At 32.1% G+C, this 19,769-nt stretch overlaps 1 protein-coding gene across 1 annotated transcript in view; it reads right to left on the reverse strand.

Annotated features, from left to right (window-relative positions):
- LOC129218630 (integrator complex subunit 13-like) overlaps window positions 1–19,769 on the reverse strand; it is a 50,987-nt gene that overhangs the window by 6,984 nt on the left and 24,234 nt on the right. The window contains exons 7-13 of the mRNA XM_054852949.1: window positions 18,695–18,779; window positions 18,327–18,428; window positions 12,342–12,431; window positions 10,949–11,127; window positions 4,587–4,668; window positions 3,079–3,155; window positions 665–822 (exon numbers count right to left, since the gene is read on the reverse strand). Coding sequence (XP_054708924.1) covers window positions 665–822; window positions 3,079–3,155; window positions 4,587–4,668; window positions 10,949–11,127; window positions 12,342–12,431; window positions 18,327–18,428; window positions 18,695–18,779 — 773 coding nt within the window. The remainder of the gene's footprint in view (window positions 1–664; window positions 823–3,078; window positions 3,156–4,586; window positions 4,669–10,948; window positions 11,128–12,341; window positions 12,432–18,326; window positions 18,429–18,694; window positions 18,780–19,769) is intronic.

Genomic DNA, 19,769 nt, shown 5'->3' on the forward strand with positions numbered 1-19,769 from the left:
ACTATTTCACGAAATGTATCTGTTTCCTTAACAGTTGTCCTGTAGTTTATCAAAGCTTCATGGGAGTGTATTCGAATTTTTTGACATTCTACTGTATCAACTTTCCCCAGTTTATTTTGCAATCATATTTAGCTCTTATGCTACATGGTTATTTGTGTCCAAATTACAATTTTTGCCTACCAGTATATAACTATATATTAGTACACATTATATACTAAAATAAAGTACAAACAAAATCAAACTATGAAGATTGTAACAATTCTAATTTAATAAATTTAACAGCACAACATCTTTCTTTTTCTTCCAACGTATGGCAAACTTAATTTGGTATTGGAAAATTTATCTTTAATATTAAACAACTTCCTCAGGCTCTCATTAAAACTTTATCAGGTGTAATTAACTGATTATAAAAAATAATACTGAACTTTAGCATTGAAATTTAGGTAGGATATTGAGTTTATATTTAACACTTATAAATAACAGTTTAATACTTATATACATTACATGAAAAAATACAGTTGTGTTGCCAATGATTTAAAATTTTGGATCAAGATTTAAGTTTGAATCCTCATGAAATTAATTGAAAAATAAATACTACCAACTGGAAAAGACCGAAAATTCCATAACAAAGTTATAAACGAAATGAGAAAAATAAAATACTTGCTTTTTGGGACCTTTTCCTCGAGTTCCAACAGTGGGTACAGGAAGTGAAGTTCCTTTGCTTTCATAACTGACAAGATAATAAATTACCTTTTTACACTCTGTTACATCTTTTGCATCAAGAACTTCTTTTGTAATCAACTCCAGTAAAGGTGAGAGTTGCTGAAAATGTTACAATAATCCTCATATCATCAATGATTTAAAAAAATTAAATAAATAAGTGATGTTTGTTCAGGACTGAGCATGCTTATTTCTCTGTACACTAGCATTGGCCTTGTTATGTTTGTAACTTTTGGTTTCACATTTTATACTCCTACTCATAGCTTAAAACAATTATTTAAAACCAGAACTTCTAGACAGAAATGAAAACACAATTAGTCATTGTGCAAACAGCCAATTGAATTTCCTAATGTTTATAGGCAAATTATTTCCGAAAATTTTAACTAATACAATTTTAAGAGGTAACTTAATAACATTAAAAATTGAAGATCATTGATAATCACCAAAATAAAACATGTGGGATAAACAAATTACTGATGGCAAAAAAAAAAAAAGGTATACATTGAAAGCCCATTAGAACTGTTCTTCAAAGTTAAGAAAGTCTAATTCATGGTGAACAAGATGCATTTCATTCTCACATGTATAATCACTATAAGAAATGAAAAGACCTAATAAAACTTTAAATTCTAGCATCAATTGCTCTTTAAATTAAATTCAGAGTTTTGCTCATCCTTATGATTTTTTTTTTTAACTATTCAAACATTAACCTTGAAATATTTACACCAAAAAAATTCTTTCACACTGTATAGTGAATCAACTCATTATGCACAAAATTTGTAAAAATAAAAATCCAACAATCTCATGAGAAGCTATAAGGAATTGAGTTTTGTTTCTACTGCCTACTGTTAAAATTTTAAAGAACTACAAAGGGACTTTTTTTCTTTTTTTGCTTTAAAAATGTACAATGGGAATGATTTATTGGTGAAGAATTGTTAACAATTTTTTTTTCTGAAAACTAAATTTCCTTGATCTCCCCCCCCCCCCCTTGGATGTGTGGAAAAGAAACACATTTTAATCTTAAGAATCTACTTTTGATTGAATGCAAGCATTTGCAATTGAATTTTGTATTGAAACTTTAGGCTATTTTCATATTTTTAAATCATTTATTTTGCTTCTTTTTTAACTTTGGCAGGGTGATGTTAAAAATTACACTGAGCAGCTACTGGAACAAACAGAGGGGAGAAAAAGCATATTAGCGACTTCTTATTAATAGTAGAGCTAATTTTAGGTAAAAACAGAATCATTCTAATTTTACACCTACAAATAATGCCCTCAGACTCATAACTGGGAGATTTTCCATGACACCAATCTTGATATTTAATTGCAAACCAGTATTAAATGTTTATATGATAGATGACTTAATGCATTGCGGATACATTCAAAAAAAATATCATAACCACCGAAAAAGCAGACTCTGACGTCTTCTTTAGGTATTCTTAATTTAAAAAGCCTTTGAGTTTAGCTCCAGAAATTTCAATGTAGGAATATTCACAAAAGACTCTTTAGAAGATTTTACAGTTGCTAAAAAAAGTATGCTATTTATACATAAATTATGCTATTCATTCACTGTCAGGTGCAATTCATACTGTTTCATCCTATGTCTTTCCTACAGCCATTGCATTTATGTGTAAAAACATGATTAATACTTTTAATTTCTGGAAAGGAGATTATTCTGTAATACTCTCAGAGCTATTGTGGCTTATGAGATAATCACAATGTAGAACGAGTGTCTTATCTGTATTTTTTATGGTGAAGGAGTTGGCATGAATGACGGCCCGTCTGAAACTGCTGTACTTTTTGAGATGCCTGTAAATATTCTTTCTTTAAGACTCCCCCATTGGGAGATACAGACTGGGTTGTAAGGCTTCCTATGCTCAAAAGAGCAAATACGTAGTTAATTTCATTTTCACCAAATGAAGGACTGTATTAAAAAAAAAAAAATATACATATACATTTAAACAAAAAAGAAAGTTGATTCACAAAGTGAAATTTTTAAAAATGCATGGTTCCAAAATAAATAGAATAAGAATCCATCAAATGAAGCCAACACTTTAGCTTTACACGGCCCTGCTGGAGATGCAAAATATCAACAACAAAAAATTATGAAACATCCCAAGCTTCTGTTATTTTTTTCAAATGCATCTTATTATTTATTGCATTTTCAAATGGTTCAAGTTTTTGGAAACTTCCCTTGCACTCATGCTCCTCTTCTTCAGATTAAAAAAAAAAAATCTAGCCTTTTTTAGTTTTGCATACATTTTTACCCTTAATACAAGTTTTAAGCAATGTTCCAGTCTTATAGGTTAACATCATGCAAACCTAACTTGGAAGAAAAACAAAATTATAGTGAATACTTACTGATGTCATATTGAAAATAGTGGTATGACTGATAACCATCGGCCAGTACTGAGTAAGACGGGATAGCTTCTTTTTTGCTGTAAGAGAATAAAACATTAATAACAAAGGACAGAACAAAATACAAATAAAAAAATAAAAATACAATTAAACAATAGTTATCTCTACAACTATCATTACACACACACACACACACACACACACATATATATATATATATATATATATATATATATATATATATATATATATATATATATATATATATATATATATATATAAATGAAAAATAATATTGCAAATTAGCATTTTAAATAAAAGAACTTAGTTCAAATTGATGTTATTTTTCAAGTATAAAAAAGTAGTATTTCATTTTTTACATAAAAATGCCTAGAGTAACAAACTTTCCTCACTTTCAGACAGGCCCCTGTAAAAAAATATATAAAACTTCATTAACACTAAACATAAACTCACTGCCCAATGAATTAGAAACCTTTGAGATTTGCATTTGAATGCATGCACTGTGAAAGGGTCTGGAGGAAGTATCATGACATGGAGCATGTTCTGCTGGAATAGAAGTGGTGCTCTGTTGTTCCTCGAGGGTAAACAAACAGCCATACAACAACTACATATATTGGCAGATCAAGTTAAATCTGCAATGTTGTACTTTTATCCCGATGATGACGGATACTTCATAATGAACAACTTTAAATTTGATAATATTGTAAGAAAAATAGTTTTAATCTTGTTAGACACTCTTTTTGCATATTTCCAGAAAATAACTGAATTCAGCTAGCAGGAGAGTAACTAGTTTTTAGTATGACAACTGATCAAAGCATTGTATTCCAACTTACTTCAAAAAAGACATACAAATAATTTAAAATTAATGAAAATATCACAGCTATAAAAGTTCACTTTCAAAGTACTAATACAAATCAAATTAGTTTGTTCAATGAACTGGAACTGCAACATATGAATCCAAATTAAAAAAAAAACACCTCAAGCATGCCCGTAACTAGTTTTTCCCTCATGTTTAAAGTAAGGAGAAAAAAAATCACTTGTCTTTCACTTTTTCTGAGCTCCGAATCAGATGGGGATAGATAACTTATCAGACTTTAATAATAATTTACTTAAAAAAAAAAGCTTATGCGCACAATTTCTTTTCTTTTCTTTTTGATGATTTTTTATTTTCCTTGTGCCTTACTTTCCCTTTATTTCACATGTGATAAATTTTACGAGTTCAGGTCAAGAGTCCACTTAATCTATGATTAACACTCATATATCACGATAGTTTTTATTTACCTCATAAAAATTAAAGAGGGAATATAATTTAAAATAGTAATGTACCAAAATTTTGAAATTTAGACAAGCTGAAGTCCCAAGGATTCTGAATTTCATACTGTACCAAATTATAAATTCAAATCTTCTAAAAATGTAATCCATTACAATTTAATAAAAATGACAATAACAAACATAAACTGGTCATTTAAAAATCTTAATTACTTATATACCTTTTTCAATAGGTGTCTCATGTGGATTTACACGTCCTAGATGAGGTACTAATCTGTTTTGCTTCATAAACTCTCCAAAGTCCTGGGGCAAAAAAAAAAAAAAAACATTTCAGAAAAATTTCAGCTCAAAAAGAGCACATATATTGATTTCTTTATTTTACACAAGTAAAAAAAGAAACAAAAAACACTTATTCTGGCAAACACTTTGATACCAAACATCCAATGCACTAGTACAGGGGTTCTCAAACTTTTTTGGCTCTTATTACCCTTTGAAGATTTAGATTTGTCTCACAGCATCCTAGTCCACCTCTAATATGTAAACTAATAAGTCGTTATTTTCCAGTTCGTGCACATATTTGCAGTATACTCAGCACAGGATCATATCCTCCTCTCAAATAGTTTGATGTTATATTATAAGGACACCGGAATGTTAAAAAGATGAACCATGGTCCTATTGTACTACAACCTATTTTTCTAGGTTATCAAATCGCGAGAAAACATGACGACACACAACATTTTTCTTTTTGAATTCGTCAACTACTAATTAAAGTTTCAAGAACAGTATGCAACTTTTATTATTCTAGTTAAACTTCAGGGAACAATACAGAAACATAATTTACCGTAAAATAAGATAAGTCGGTTTTGACATCTCTGCAACAACTTTTGCTACACTGTTGTACTATTGCCTGGTTGTTAAAAATGGTTTGTTCACAATGCTTTATCATATTTTTTGATGACGATGAAAGAAGATCTAGTAAATTTTTGTTATACTATATCAAAAAAAGGAGGATTTTATTACTGGTCAAACGGGTATTATTTGGCGCATTCACCATACGTATATACAGTACACCCTCATTTTACGCGGGGGTTACGTTCCAGGGAAATGCCGCTTAAATCAAAACCGCGTAAATTGAGCCCTAATACTAGAGTTAAAATAGGGATTTGGTTCCGTAGATAACAAAATACTTCATTCTAGCGATGACTAATTGTATAATCAGTTTAATGTGTACTTATATCAACTTTTATGCACAACATGCATAAAGAAAACATAAATTAATTTTGTGTTCTGTTTATAAAGAGGAGCTGACCATGATAGTCTTTTGGCAGTCATTCAGAATTTTTCTCTGTAATTCTTTGCAGAGCATTAACGCATCCATGATCACTTGCGTCATTTCTATGACAGAATCTTTCTTCACTAACAAATCAGAAAGATCATTTCTATTGTCTAGGAATGGCTCAAAATTTTCAATGTGAACGTTTTTGGTTGTGTGTCACCGACGTTGGTATCCTCGTTGGTTTTGGCCTCCTATGTCACTCCTAAAAGCTCTTCTTCCAGTGAGTTCTGAACTGTGTGAGTTTAGTAACTTTACTTCTGGAAAGAGCTCTGGAACCAATCGCATAAAATGTCTCCAGTGGCCCAAGCTCAATTATTAGCATGCCAAAATGCTGTTGATTACGCGTAATCGGCACTCTTTAGGATTTTGAAAGAGGCGAAAATTTTATCTGTTTGCATTGTTGCATCTGCGTCAAGTAAAATAAAGGTGTCAAATCTTAAACCGCGTAAAACGAGGGTCTACTGTATTGATACCACGGACACTTTGCAGCACCCCCAAACTCTTCCTACGGCACCCAGTTTGAGAACCCTTGAAATAGTGGATAAAATAATTACATTAAAAAAAAACTATCAATAAAGTATTAAATTCATTTCAGCATTTGAGGCTAAATTTAGCATTTGAGTTACTTATATTTTTTGACATTATTTTTCATTGCAATGTAACAAAATATTCATATAGACTGAATATGAGAAACTTAATCCGACTTTTCGAGAAGCATTTGAACATAATTATTAAGTATAAAATCATAAATGAAATGGACAGTGTATACAGAATTACAACAGCATAACAAATAACGATAGGCTGTTTATAATAATGGTGACTAAATTCAGTACAATTAAATTTCATGCTTAAAATAGTAATTCTATTAATTTCAAAAACTATACTATTGATTACCTGTGTAGTGCCCGGGTATGAAAGAATAGTCCCAATCTAGCTCATGCATGTCATAAGTGATTAAAATCGGCCCAGTCTTCTGATTAGGGATTGAGCGTGGTGAATAAATGATATGCTTTGATTCAGAAAATTCCTGGCACCCTTCTCATAGACAAAATCAGAAAAGGATTAAGAATTTGATTTTTGATTTAGGGAATGTTCGTTTACTGTAACATTTTAGGTCCTGCAGGAACTTTTGCAACAACTTAATTTCTAGAATATGGATATAACTGCAGTCCAAGAAATGAGATCATGGGTGCAAGTTTGGTGATGTGTTCAAGAGGGAAAATATTTTCAGTCCCCCCCCCCCCCCGCCTGCATGCGGGCTTAAGGAAAAATTTGTATGTATAAATGTTGCAGATTTTAACAATGCCAGTTTAGGAATCTGTTTGATTTAAATTTTAAGCCTTAAAATTGTAATATTTAAGTGTTTTGACATAATTCCAAAAAATCTAAAATCCGGCAATAAGGGGGGGGGGGTCTGGGGGCTTTCTCCTAGAAATTTTTTCAAATTGAAGTCCAAAAAACGCTGTGGTAGGCCATTTCGGTAAAGTTCAGGGAAAGGAGGGGTTCAGGGACTCTTACATCAATTATTTCAAACTGATAGTCCCAAAATCACAATATTGGGCAACCTTCAAAAAATATTAAAGAAAGAGGGGGGAGGAGACGCTATGGGCTTTTCCGAAATCGAAGATTTAAAAACGAAATTGTAATTTAAATTTCATAACGTTTATACGCTTTTTGAATGTACTATTGAAGGGATGGATTTCAGGAACCCTTCTTCGGTAATATTTCGAAATTGAAGTTTCAAAAACGCAATTTTAGACGATGTTGGATAATGTAAGGGGTAAAAGCGTTTGCAGCACCCCACCATTAGTTTTTTGCCGATCCTAAACATTTTTGTTGTAGCAATAAAATCGCTTAGGACATAAGATTTTCACTTTTGCAACATAAATCTGTTCCGATTCGAAAGTCTACCCAAGGTAGCGCCAACAAACTAGAAAAGAAGGAAAGGTGGGGGAAGGGTAAGGCCGACTAATGATAATAAACTGTCACCATTCCCCCACAGTCTTCATTTGAAAAAGAATTCTTTTATAAGATAGCAGGTGGTGAAATTAGTAATAAAAAATCGCTTCAGTGAAGTAGATATATTTTTTAAATAAGGTACCCTTTCCAACATTCATTAATTAAAAAAAAAATAGGGGAACTGAATCCTAACTCCGGGCAGGGTTCCCGAATCGCATCCCTCTTAAGGCACTCAAATATAGCCTAAAGTGGCGCTTTAAATATTTCAGCATCAAAGAATTTTCGGAAGAGAACTCCCGAACCCCTTCCTCTGAGTTCACCACAAATGTCCTAAATTTCAATTTTTAAGGCTTCACTTTCTAAATTGTTTTGTAGGAATAGCACCCCTCTTACCTATAAACATGACTTATGACCGCCTAAAAATTTTAATACTTTAATTTTGGAAACTTTTTGAAAAAATCTTCCTACACCCTTCCCCCTTAAGTCATCCAAAGATAGCCCAAAACAAAGCTCTTAAAATTTCAGAAACTAAAATGTTTCGGGCTGGGGGTGCGGAATACCCCTCCTCTCTCATTGTGTTTACTAAACGCAGTGTAAGTTTTTGTTTAAGATTTATTTTTCTATTGAGAGCGACTCCCTTCCAAACATCACCAAAGACAACCCAAAGTTTTAAGACTTCAATTTCGAAAATGTTTCGAGAAAGACCCCTGAATTCCCTAACTCTTAACTCACTCAAAAATAGCCAAAATAGCATTTCAATATTTCCAGGGAGAGAGACCCCCCCCCCCCGAACTCTTTCCTCTAAGTTCATTAAATTTTACTGAAATTAGCGGTTTCCCCTTTTCATCACCGAAGATTTAAGAATTTAAATTCTGAAACGTATTGAGAGAAAGCCTTCGAATTCCCTCTTCTTAAGTCTTCCAAAGATTACCTAAAGCTGAGTTCTGAATACTTCAGCTTTGAATATTTTTTGGAAAAGGAGAACCCCGAACCCCAAGACGGTTCAAAGTTGCGCTTTTAAGACTCCAGTTTCGGAATTTCGCCTAAAGAGAGCCCCCTCCCTCCCTCCCTCTTGACATTGCCAAAGACAGCCTAAAAGATTTAAGACTTCAATTACAAACAGTTTTCGGGAGAGGGTCGCAAATGCCCTTTAACTTAAGTCATTTAAGTATAGCCTCAAATAGTTTTTAATACATCAGCTACAAAACATTTTCATGTTAGAACACCAAAACCATCTCTCATAAATTCACCAAAGATTGCCTAAATTAGTGTTTTTAAGACTCCAGTCTTCGATTCTTTTTTAAAACCCACTTTTATATCATTAGAGACAGCCTAAAACTTTTTGACTTTTAAATTTTTAAGAGTTTGCACTGGAGAAATATCAAACCACTCCTAGCTTCAAAAATATTTTCAATTCAGTTTTTCGATATTTTTTACTGTAACCCGTGAGTAACCCCACACTCCCTAGATTGTCCAAGATATCAACGTTTTAAGACCTTAGTATCGTGGGTTAATTTGCGGACAGATTACCCTCTTTGCAAGAGCAGCAACTTTTCGCAAACTCGTGCTGCCGTTATTTTTCTCCTTTCCTTTCTCTCCCTCCCCCCACCCATATTTCCATTCTAGCGAGTGTTCGAATCGGTGACATTAGAGTTTAATGATTCCTCAAGTCATTGTCAAAAATGCAGGAACGGTTTGCCCATCGGTGTTTCCAACCAGCCAGAAATCCCCCCCCTCGATTATTTCCAAAATTCCCATTTTCATTAAAATCTTCAAAATCTTGATAAGTTTCTGTTTGACATGGTATGTGGACGCCCTTTACTGTGGCGAAAATATTTCATCTTGTCAGCAATCACTCTCAATCAGTGATGCAGATTCAACTCTTAAGATATTTTAAGAGCGTACATAATTTTCATTTATGCGTGTCAAGTTTGCAAAAAAAAAAAAACACAAATGAAAAAAACGAACGGATGATCGAAAATAGCATGAGAAAAGGCTAAATTTTCAATTAGAGCCGATTGCTTCGAAAAATTAGGGAGAATAGCGAGCAACTCCTCGGTCTGCAATGCAGCGAGTTGGAAATAAAGCTATACCTAAAAAAAGTCAAACGGCGCGAGCCGAAAAGTCACTCCTCCAAAAGCACGTTGCAAACAAAACAAGCACATGGCGGAAAACCGAGAGAATGTCGATGTAAATTCGTGGTTATGGAACGGTCCAGTAATATTAAAGCATATTTTTCAAACACTCAATTTTTCTTTTTTCATTAAAAATTAAAAGAAAGTCATTGAATTTCTTTCCGTCCCGACCTCCGTCTCAGAAATTTTGTCAAGACGGAAATCCGTCCTGAGACGGAAGGTCTTGCACCCATGAATGAGATACACAAGGAAGGGTTACAGTTGACAAAAATTTGCATTTATTCTTTTACAGTTGTTATTATTGCAAGCGCATAAAGGGAACTGGTTTTATTGTTAGTAAGAGCAATCAAGCATCTTGTTCTGGATTTTAGAGCTATGACACCAAGAGTGTGCAAATTATGTATTAAGGGGAAATTTTTGAATTTTAGTATAATTAATGCTCATGCCCCAAATGAGGTTAAGGAAGATAAAGAAGCCTTTTATGAAGAGCTCTCAAACTGTTTTATGAGCTGTCCATGCAGTGACATTAAGCTCATTCTTGGTGACCTGAATGCGAATGTGGGTAGGAAAAATGCATTTCTGCCCAATATTGGCATACACAGTGCACATAATGAATCAAATGATAATGTTATTAGTCATAAAATTATTCAGATTGTTTCGTTTTCTGAAGCTTTGTGATAACTAGAGAGATTGGTCTACTTTGCACTTGTTACAAAGTTTTTGCCAAATTACTTTATAAATAACTGGTTCCTTATGCGGACGATATTGTTGGAGACTATGAGGGTAGTTTTTGATAGGGTAAATGCACTGTCGACCGTATTTTTTGCCTTAGACAGATCTTATAAATTTTTAAAAAAGAGAACATCTTTTGATTAGTAGGAAAACTGAAAGTGGTAAGAAACTTTCCTCCTTCACAATAGGGAAATTGTGTAATAATTTCACTTTGAAATGGAAATAAAAAAACTTATTTATTCATATTTTAATTATTTTCATAGGTACATCTACATACCAGTATAATTTGAATGATACAAGTTTTCTTCCTTCTGCTAAAATTTAGACCAAAAAGAAAAAAAAAGGAAGGAACAGCATTTGATACTGATGAATTAATATAATAACAGCTTAATGTGAAAAATATTATGGAATTTGTACTTACATTAATACGATAGTCAGTTACTCTGCCACCACATCCTTCACTAATTGAAGGTGGATCTTCCAGTATGGACCTTCCAGTTCCAAGTGTATGAATATGAATTTCTCCCCCATGGCTAGCAAGCATGTGAGACAGAACTTTAGAACCAGATTTTCTTGGCATTTCTAGCATCACAGCTCTTCCTATGATGATGGATATAATCTATGTATACATTGTATGTACTATCAGTAAACAAAAAAAAAAAAAAAAAAAATCTTGAAACAAAACCCATTTCTTGAAATGCTGAAATTCCTAGTTAACTTGTTATTACAAATTTGTTTAATTAAATGCTTTATGAATCTCTGAAAATATATGGAGTAGAAAATGTCTGCTTTTAAACCTTTAGCCACTCTACATTGGAGATCTACCATTTTTGTTTGAACTTGAATAATCGAGGGAGAAAATAAATGTTTCCTTTTTAATCTATTTAATGCTCATTGCTGCCATTGTATACAGAAGGGGTCCAATGTGCCTGCCGGTCGTGTTACATGTGCCTGCCGTTGCATGAGGACGATAAAAATATTTTAACCAGGCCTATCATTTTGAATTAGGGGAGGCTGGTTTTAATGTACTCTAAAGTTAAGGCCTAAATCCATATTTCCTATAGAAATAATTTCTTCAAAAATTCATTAAATAAACCAATGTCCATTTGTAAACAGCAGTCATTTGCTTTTTTGCCTTTCATAATCAAAACAAAAGTGATATTACATTTTAAATTTTGGTTAACAATGAGAAGCAACAAAGTGACCACATTTGGTCAAAACATCCTGGTTCAATTTTCTTATCTGCCATTTTTTATATTTTAGAATGGTGCACATAAGATGTTTACATTACATTACAAAAAAAAAAAAGAAAAAAAAAGAGAATTCTGGCCATAAAAAGAAAAAAGTATGAGTCTAACAGTTGTGAAAATATCTAAGCAGCAAATAAAAAATGGCACAGCTTTCAAATTGTTCAAATAGTGTTTAGAATAATTAAAAGCAGTTATACAAGGGACTATGCTTTCAATAAAAATAATATTGCCTTCAAGACAAATTTTTACTAGTAGGTAATTGAAGCGTTTGTATAATTTAATATTAAGAAAGGACATAACTTTGTCACACCAAAGAATTATTTTTCTTTTGATGTGGAACAGATTATAATAATAGCAAATAATAGTACACATGCATACAAATAATAGACATTTAGAACCTTATTATTGAATTAGAACCAAATTCATCACACCAGTTTAATGTAATTAGAACTTTAAAACTTCAAGGTTCAAGTGCAATATGAGTTAAGATATAATTCTAGTATCAGTTTTCAAAAACAATATATCAATAACAATTTTGTTAAAGAGCATCAATTAAAATCATACCATTAAGCAGAAAATTTGTTAGGCACGATGAAGGCCTGTTATTCACATCAACTGGAGTGATGCGGAAAGAAGATGTACAGTTTTGCAGTTCTAAAAAATTAATTTATAAATATCAGGGAAAAAGGAGAAGCAAAATAATACAAGTTTCAAAAACATGTGTGACAAAAAAGCAGATTTTAATGACTTAACTAGAAATACATAGCTAACAGACACTAATGGGACAAATTTGTTTGTCCCTAATAGAGGGGTGTCCGCATTACAGGGGTTTAATAATGTTATTTGCCTTGCAATCAGGAAATTAAAAATTGTTCGCATAAGAGAGGTGTCCGCAGTTGAGGGTTTTTACTTTATCAATCATTGCACTCTGTAAATGCTGCAACATGTAAAAAATATGCATTACATTTAAGAGAAAACTTTAATAAATGACAGAGAATCGAAAACACTAAGGACTTTTGGTCTGCATTTGTACTGTAATATGAAAACTTCAATTTTTTGCCATTTTGAATTAACTCTCAGGGAAGTATAATGAAATTAAAACATAATGGGGGCAAAAAGTAAGCAGTGTTTAGTTTTTAATCCAAGTGTAGGAGCCCAAAAGCATTTTAATATTTAATTATCCTGAATTTCATCTAACATGTAGAAATTTACTTAAAATTGAAAAGAAATACAGGAGCTCGGCTCCAGTGACCTCCCATGCAAATTAATCAAACTGAGCATTACTTAAAAATAGGAAAGAATGCAGAGGCGCAGTGGAGGAGATAGTTACTTATTTCATAATTCAACAAGTTGTATTATTTTTTATAGGTTAGGGGTACTGTGTGTAGTTTAATGCACAATAATAGTAATGTAAACTTCATGACATCTAATATGTCCAGTTTTCATATATGTTGCATAATAAATTGGATAGTATGAGTATAATGGTGACTAAAGGGTATTTTATGTCCAGAAGGAATTAATTATTTTTAATAAGCTATAAATAAGTTTTCTATTCAGTAACTAGGAAAATATTCAATTTTGTCCAGAAATACCACTAAGCAAGAGCTTGAAACAGATTAACCATGATAATGAGGGTTGACTGCACCTCATTTTTAGAGAAAAGAGATAGTTCAAGGTTGGAAAAAACCTAAGCTTTTTTCAGGTATTTGACGAAAAACTTTTTTTTTTCAATATATATATATATATATATATTCCCATTTCTGTTTCAGTATTCAACCAAACCCCACTGTTCGGCAATTTTTACATTCATAGAGCTATACATAAATTTTCAAATCATGCATCTGTTTTTTACTCAAATATAGTGAAAAAAAAATGACAAAATTAAACAAAGAAACCAAATACAACTTTAAAAACAGTCCAGAACATATAATATAACAAATTCTTTTCTTTTTTTCTAAAATAAGACCATTTAAGAAGTAAATATTTACCTCTATTCAGAAACATATTGTGACTACCACTTTGAAAAAGGTGCTCTTTGTAATTCTGAAATACATTATGTAATACAATTTTTTGCAATTTGATTTTCCCAATGTTGTTCTCTCACAACTTATGGCTAAATTTGAAGATATAAAGGAAGGGAACAGCATAAATAATAAAAAATAATTTTTAGTTTTCGATTAAAGAAGTCAGAAATACAAATTAGAGCAGTATTAAACTAATTTTCATGCAGTCACAAAAGAAATCTTGCATATACATAAATACATGGAATATGTTTTAAATATTTAGTTATTTACACTAAGGAATGTGATTCAGTTCACACAAGTTGGCTATTTTAGGCTAATTTCATGTAATTACAGTAATATAATTTTTACTTGACAGCCATGTATTAAGCTGCTATTATAAGAAGAGTTCTTGTATTAGTTTATAAAAGAATAATTTTCAAAATCACAAACTTTGGAATCATTAGAAATAATTATTTTTCTGTTTTTTCTCAATGTCCCAAAGTTTTATTAAATATGATTTATAATTTAATGTGAAATCAACATGAAATTATTTTTTTAAGCTTATAAAAATAAAATACATACACATAATGAAAAATAAATAACATAGAACAAATCTTTAAGTTTATTCAAAGTTTAACCACAAATAGCTTTAAGAAACAACACAAAAAATGCTAAATTCTTCCAAAAGGCAAATAGCAGTTTCGAGTCTTAATAGTGATAAACGCTATACTCATAACAAATTAATTTTGGGTCCGATTCCCGGTTAACTGCTGACGGCTTATCTACAGTTGGATTATCTACAGTCTTTCACGCTTCCAAAAGAAAAACAAATTTTCGGCATTGATGATTTATTGAATGTAGATAATTGAGCACATTTTAGCCTAACAAGTGCAAAATCTATTTTTAGACATGCCTAATTCTTTCTTCCCTCTCCCTTTCAATGGCATTAAACCTCCTACAGTGACCAAAATCCAACTAGTTGAGACCTGATTCTTAAATGTACACTACTTATTGCTTTAGATTTACATTATTTACTGACTTTCACACACAGATCACATTACTCACTGATTTTTAGATGTACTACACTACTTACGTGCGTAAACGAGGGACTGGACCAGTCTTGCTCCCTAAAATTCCCCTCCCATCCTCAATGTGGTTTTGGTGTAACCAAGCTTGATTTGTTTCAGTAGATCTGTTTGCACCAATTGCTCACGTATGTAAAATCCGTAAGCAATAAGGATCAATACTTGTTTAGTATTTATTAATATTTCTTACAAACAATGTTATCGTTTTAGCTATAATTAACTGTATGCGAGGATTATTGAAATTTTTAAGCTACTGCATACACCATTTACCCATTACACCATTTTTTTTAACCCATTTGGCAGGTTATCCGAGATTTTGCTTATCCGCTACAATCGTGCCGCCCTATTCAGCTGATAATCAGGAATTTACTGTAGATAAAAGCAGTTTGCTCAAACAAATTTTACTTTATTTTCTAAAGTTATTGTGAAACAAAAGCTCTGAGTTAGCCCGTTTCTACAAAAATCAACAGTTTACTAAATGCCATGTATTAAGCAGTAAGTTACCGTCCCTACGTAAGGGCTAAGGCAGAACTACATGCAATATACCGACAGTCCGGTTATCCTATCCAGATTGCAGTTTCTTCCTCGTTATGGACTAGTCAGTCAGGAATAGGAAATAATCAAGCTGGAGGCAGATGTCATCTCAGTGAAGCTGAGAGAACCAAGAAACTGGTAGATAAAGTAAATTTATCTCACCAGCGAGAGACTGCAGACGTGGTATGATTCAACTTGAAAATTGAAGGCAAAGCCTGAGTATTAAGCAGTCCATTACCATTTCCTATGCTAAAGCAGAACTACATGCAATATACTGACAGCCCAGTTATCTCATCCAGAGGCACCCTCAGCTTCACTGAAGTGACATCTGCCTCCAGCTTGGTTATTCCCTATTCCAAACTAATGAGTCCATAACAAAGACAAAACTGTAATCTCTGGATGGGATAACTGGGCTGTCGGTATATTGCACATACATACCATGTATTTCTTAAACTAATAGCAAGGAGCAAACAACTTGAAAATTCCTGAAATCTCAAAAAGTTTTTTTATGTAAGTTATGTAAACCTATGGTTTTTATCAGTAGTAAAAAACTCCGAGTGGTTTTTAAAACAAGGTGAAATATTAAAAAGAATGCAACTTTTTCAAAAAAGAACTATCTTACAAAAAGGAAGAGTATTTTATATCTAGATGCTATGGCAACTTAAAAATATGTTTTTCAAAATCAATACTATTGTTTTTTTCACTTTGTTTCTGAACTATAACTATTTAAAACTAGAAAATTTACAATAATCACTATTTTTTGATAAAAGGGAAACACCATTTGCATAAAACGTAGCAAGGTAAGATTTCTACACATAATGCATGCAATCTGAGAATTTTATTCTTTGTAAAATACAGTGACTTGAAAATAAAGAAATCACCATCGACTATGAAGGATTTAATGAAGACCGAATTTGCTACTGGAAAAATATCTGCAATTAAAAATATTTTTGATTGCTTTCATTTCATATTTTATTAATTTCTTTGTTTTAAACGAAGAGCTAAGAAATGGTTGCATTTACCTCTGGTTTTAGGTTGTGTACTTATTCCATTGGGATCAATAAATCTTAAGGGGGTAAAAATGGAAAAATATTTTTTTTTCTACCTATGCACAATCAGTCTCTGAAATATTTAAACTAGTTTACGACTCAGGTGCACAAAAACTGATTTTTGAAATATTTTTAAATATTAGAAATACAGTCGACTCTCGATAACTTAACTCAAATATTCCTTTATTTCAAAGTTTTCATTCCCTCCCGAAATAATTTAGTGTTTTCAATACAGAGTTGTCTCCATATCTCAAACGTACTCCTTATTAGTCAAAGTTTTAATGAGATTTTTCCTCCCATTTTACGATAAAAATAAATATCCCCCCCCTTTTACTTTCAGCTTTACTTACCAGCTTGTGTGAGAAAGATAATTTAATTACAATAGTGCTCTTTAATACCCACAGTGTTGCAAGATCAGGTGACAAGTAGCTGATTGGCAACTTTTTGCCATGGCTGTAGACAACCTAAAATTTTATTGCTGGCTAATCTTTGAGACACTTTACATTTCAGCAAGAATTGAAAAACTACTTTTATTTTCTGGACAACTTAAGTAATCTGCTTTTAGGGCAAAAAGACGTTCAGAAGCAATACGAATTGGGGCCTACAACAAGCAAATTTAATGACATTTTTAAGATGCGATAAAAAATGTAAGCAGTAAAGTACAACTTCCTATTTCGAAGTATCTGACGAAAATTTTTTCTCTGTTAAGATTTTTTTTACTTAGTAATGATAATTAATTTAATTCAAACTATAGGTGGTCAATCCATTATGCACTATTCCTGAAAAAGAAAATAAAATTTTTTCTTCAGATGGCTATGAAAGGAATTTCGGATAACTCGAACTAACAATTATTCGAAGGTTTTGGCCAGTCCCTTGGAACTTTGAGTTATTGAGAGTTGACTGTATCTTTCAGTATTCTAGGTCAGGGACCTCAACCTTTTTAAATCAAGGGCCACATTATAAATGTTCAGAGGCAAGATGGACTAACAACGTGAAAATCTTTCCGCTCAGATGACCTATCTGAGCTGGAAAATGTCTTTCACTATTTATACATAGAATTACAAAATGCATTTTACTAATAAATTTTCACTTCAAACATTTAGAATGCTTCTGTTTTTCCACATTTTATGTAAAGATACAGATGTACAAAGCGTACAACAGGTCTTATGTAACAATATTTTTCATACCTTCTACCTTTCAGTGTAGTGTCACAAAATTTACTAATTGTTATAAAAAATATGCTCAATAAAATAAATTGAAGGGCCAGGCTAAAACAGCAGAATCAGTTCTGTCGTTGTCTTCCTCTACTATGGTTAATTGATACCTGAATGCTTTGAGAAGTTGGATGAAAACAGTGCTATTTAGTAGTTTAAAAAGTCACTACAACATTAAAAACCTCTTACTGGCCACTGGTTATTAACCAAAAATTTAAATTCTCAAGACAATCAAAAATAGACATGAAAATTGGAGAGCATACAACTGAAGTTTAAGATGTGTGGGCATCACAAATTGTTCATGTAGTAAGAGTACCTTTGCTGCAACTCTACATAAGCTGCTATCTCTACTCAGCCCTGCATAATATTAGTATCAACAACAGTTTTGGCATTAGTAAACGAAAGTAAATTCCATGGCATTTTCTCAAATATAGTAAGATAATGTACATATTTTGGATACCAAAATTAGGAATCTTCAAGTTCATTAAAAATTGCAAACTGGTATTTACAAAACGAAAATGGATTGAAACACGGTTGAAAAGACATTAAGTATGAGAAATCTCAAGACAATTGTTTAAAGATTCTTAAAAAAGAACTTTAGAGCAGTCAACACAATTCTGTATTTTATTACTATTTTACATAGAGCTAAATCATCACAGCTTACCAACAGAGCTAGATCGAGGAGTACACCATTTTAAAGTTACAGTCTCATAAATCTGCCCTTCTTTAACAGCAGTAATGTGGACACCTTCTGCATTTACAACACCTGCAATAAAATAAATAAAAGTGAATTATATAAACAAATATAGGTGCCCACATAAAAAATACATAGAAATTGTTATACACACATATACAGTGAAAAATGTTTAACATGAAACTGAGGATACTGAAATACTTTTCCTTGGTAAAAGGAGTTTCACAGCAAAAAGTATGTATCAAGTGGCACAATAAGCAATCTCAATCAGTACATCAATTCATGTTAACTATATTTCACTGCATATATGTATATATACACACACATATTAGTCTCACCAGTTTTAAAAATTTCGGCATGTGCTGCAGCTGGATGTAATAATTCCACATCATAATTAGCAGAAGAACTAGCATTTTGCTCTTCCTGTAACGAGTTTTTAAAAAAAGTTACACTAATGAGGATATTTGAAAGTTAAAAATAAATTTTCAATGTAAAAGAAAAGCTAAAAACATCTCCATCTGAAAAACAAAAATACTGTTTACAGTCCAGATCATAATCCACTAGAGAATATTTTATCCTTCAGTCCACGTCAATGATACATATTTCATTCAAAGATTTTATGTTTCTCCAGTCATCTTCATTTTTATCTGTGATGCAACAGAACAAGATGGGTCAAGGCCTTCTGCACTAGTTGCCTCCTTTGTAGCTAAGCTTTTCTAATTCATAACAAGAAGAACAATATTATCCTCTTCCACAGCATCATCTACCATCACAGCTTTGGTCTTTCATGTCTTCAAGAATAATAAGGTTGGGCCAAAAATTTTTTCTTCAGAATGCTCATATTGTCAATGTGGATAACCTAGTCAACATAATTTAGAGGGCGGATCTTTACACTGTGGACAACATCTGGATGCTTACAGAATTTGAACACTGCATTATTGAGTCATCTACGCCAGACTCCCGTTTTCCTGGATTACGCCAAATGATACTTCTTAGGATTCTGTGCGCAAAGATACTCTTTCTCATGGCCAGACTCCAAGTCATATGTCAAAAAAGGACAGATAAGAATATTTTTCCAGTTTTCCAGTAATTAAAAGAACATTCAGTACCTTTCCAGTATTAATAAGCATCCTGTTTAATCTGCTGATTTTCAAGGCTTTATTTTTATCAAACTGTGCAATTTTACTACCTCCTCCATATCTTGATACATCTACCTACTTTAAACATGGCCTTTTATTTCACATTATCCCAGCAACTTTACTGCCAAAGGATCTTTACATAGATATCTGTCCCATATTCTCTCATGCACTTTCTAGTGCAGTTACAAATTTTGTACTGGAATTTTCATTCTTTTGAAGTTCTTTAGTATCAATTTTCCAACACCAAATTCTACTTCTCATTATTTTAACTTCT

The sequence above is a fragment of the Uloborus diversus genome, chromosome 3, assembly GCF_026930045.1.
Source record: "Uloborus diversus isolate 005 chromosome 3, Udiv.v.3.1, whole genome shotgun sequence".
NCBI classification, from domain to species: domain Eukaryota; kingdom Metazoa; phylum Arthropoda; class Arachnida; order Araneae; family Uloboridae; genus Uloborus; species Uloborus diversus.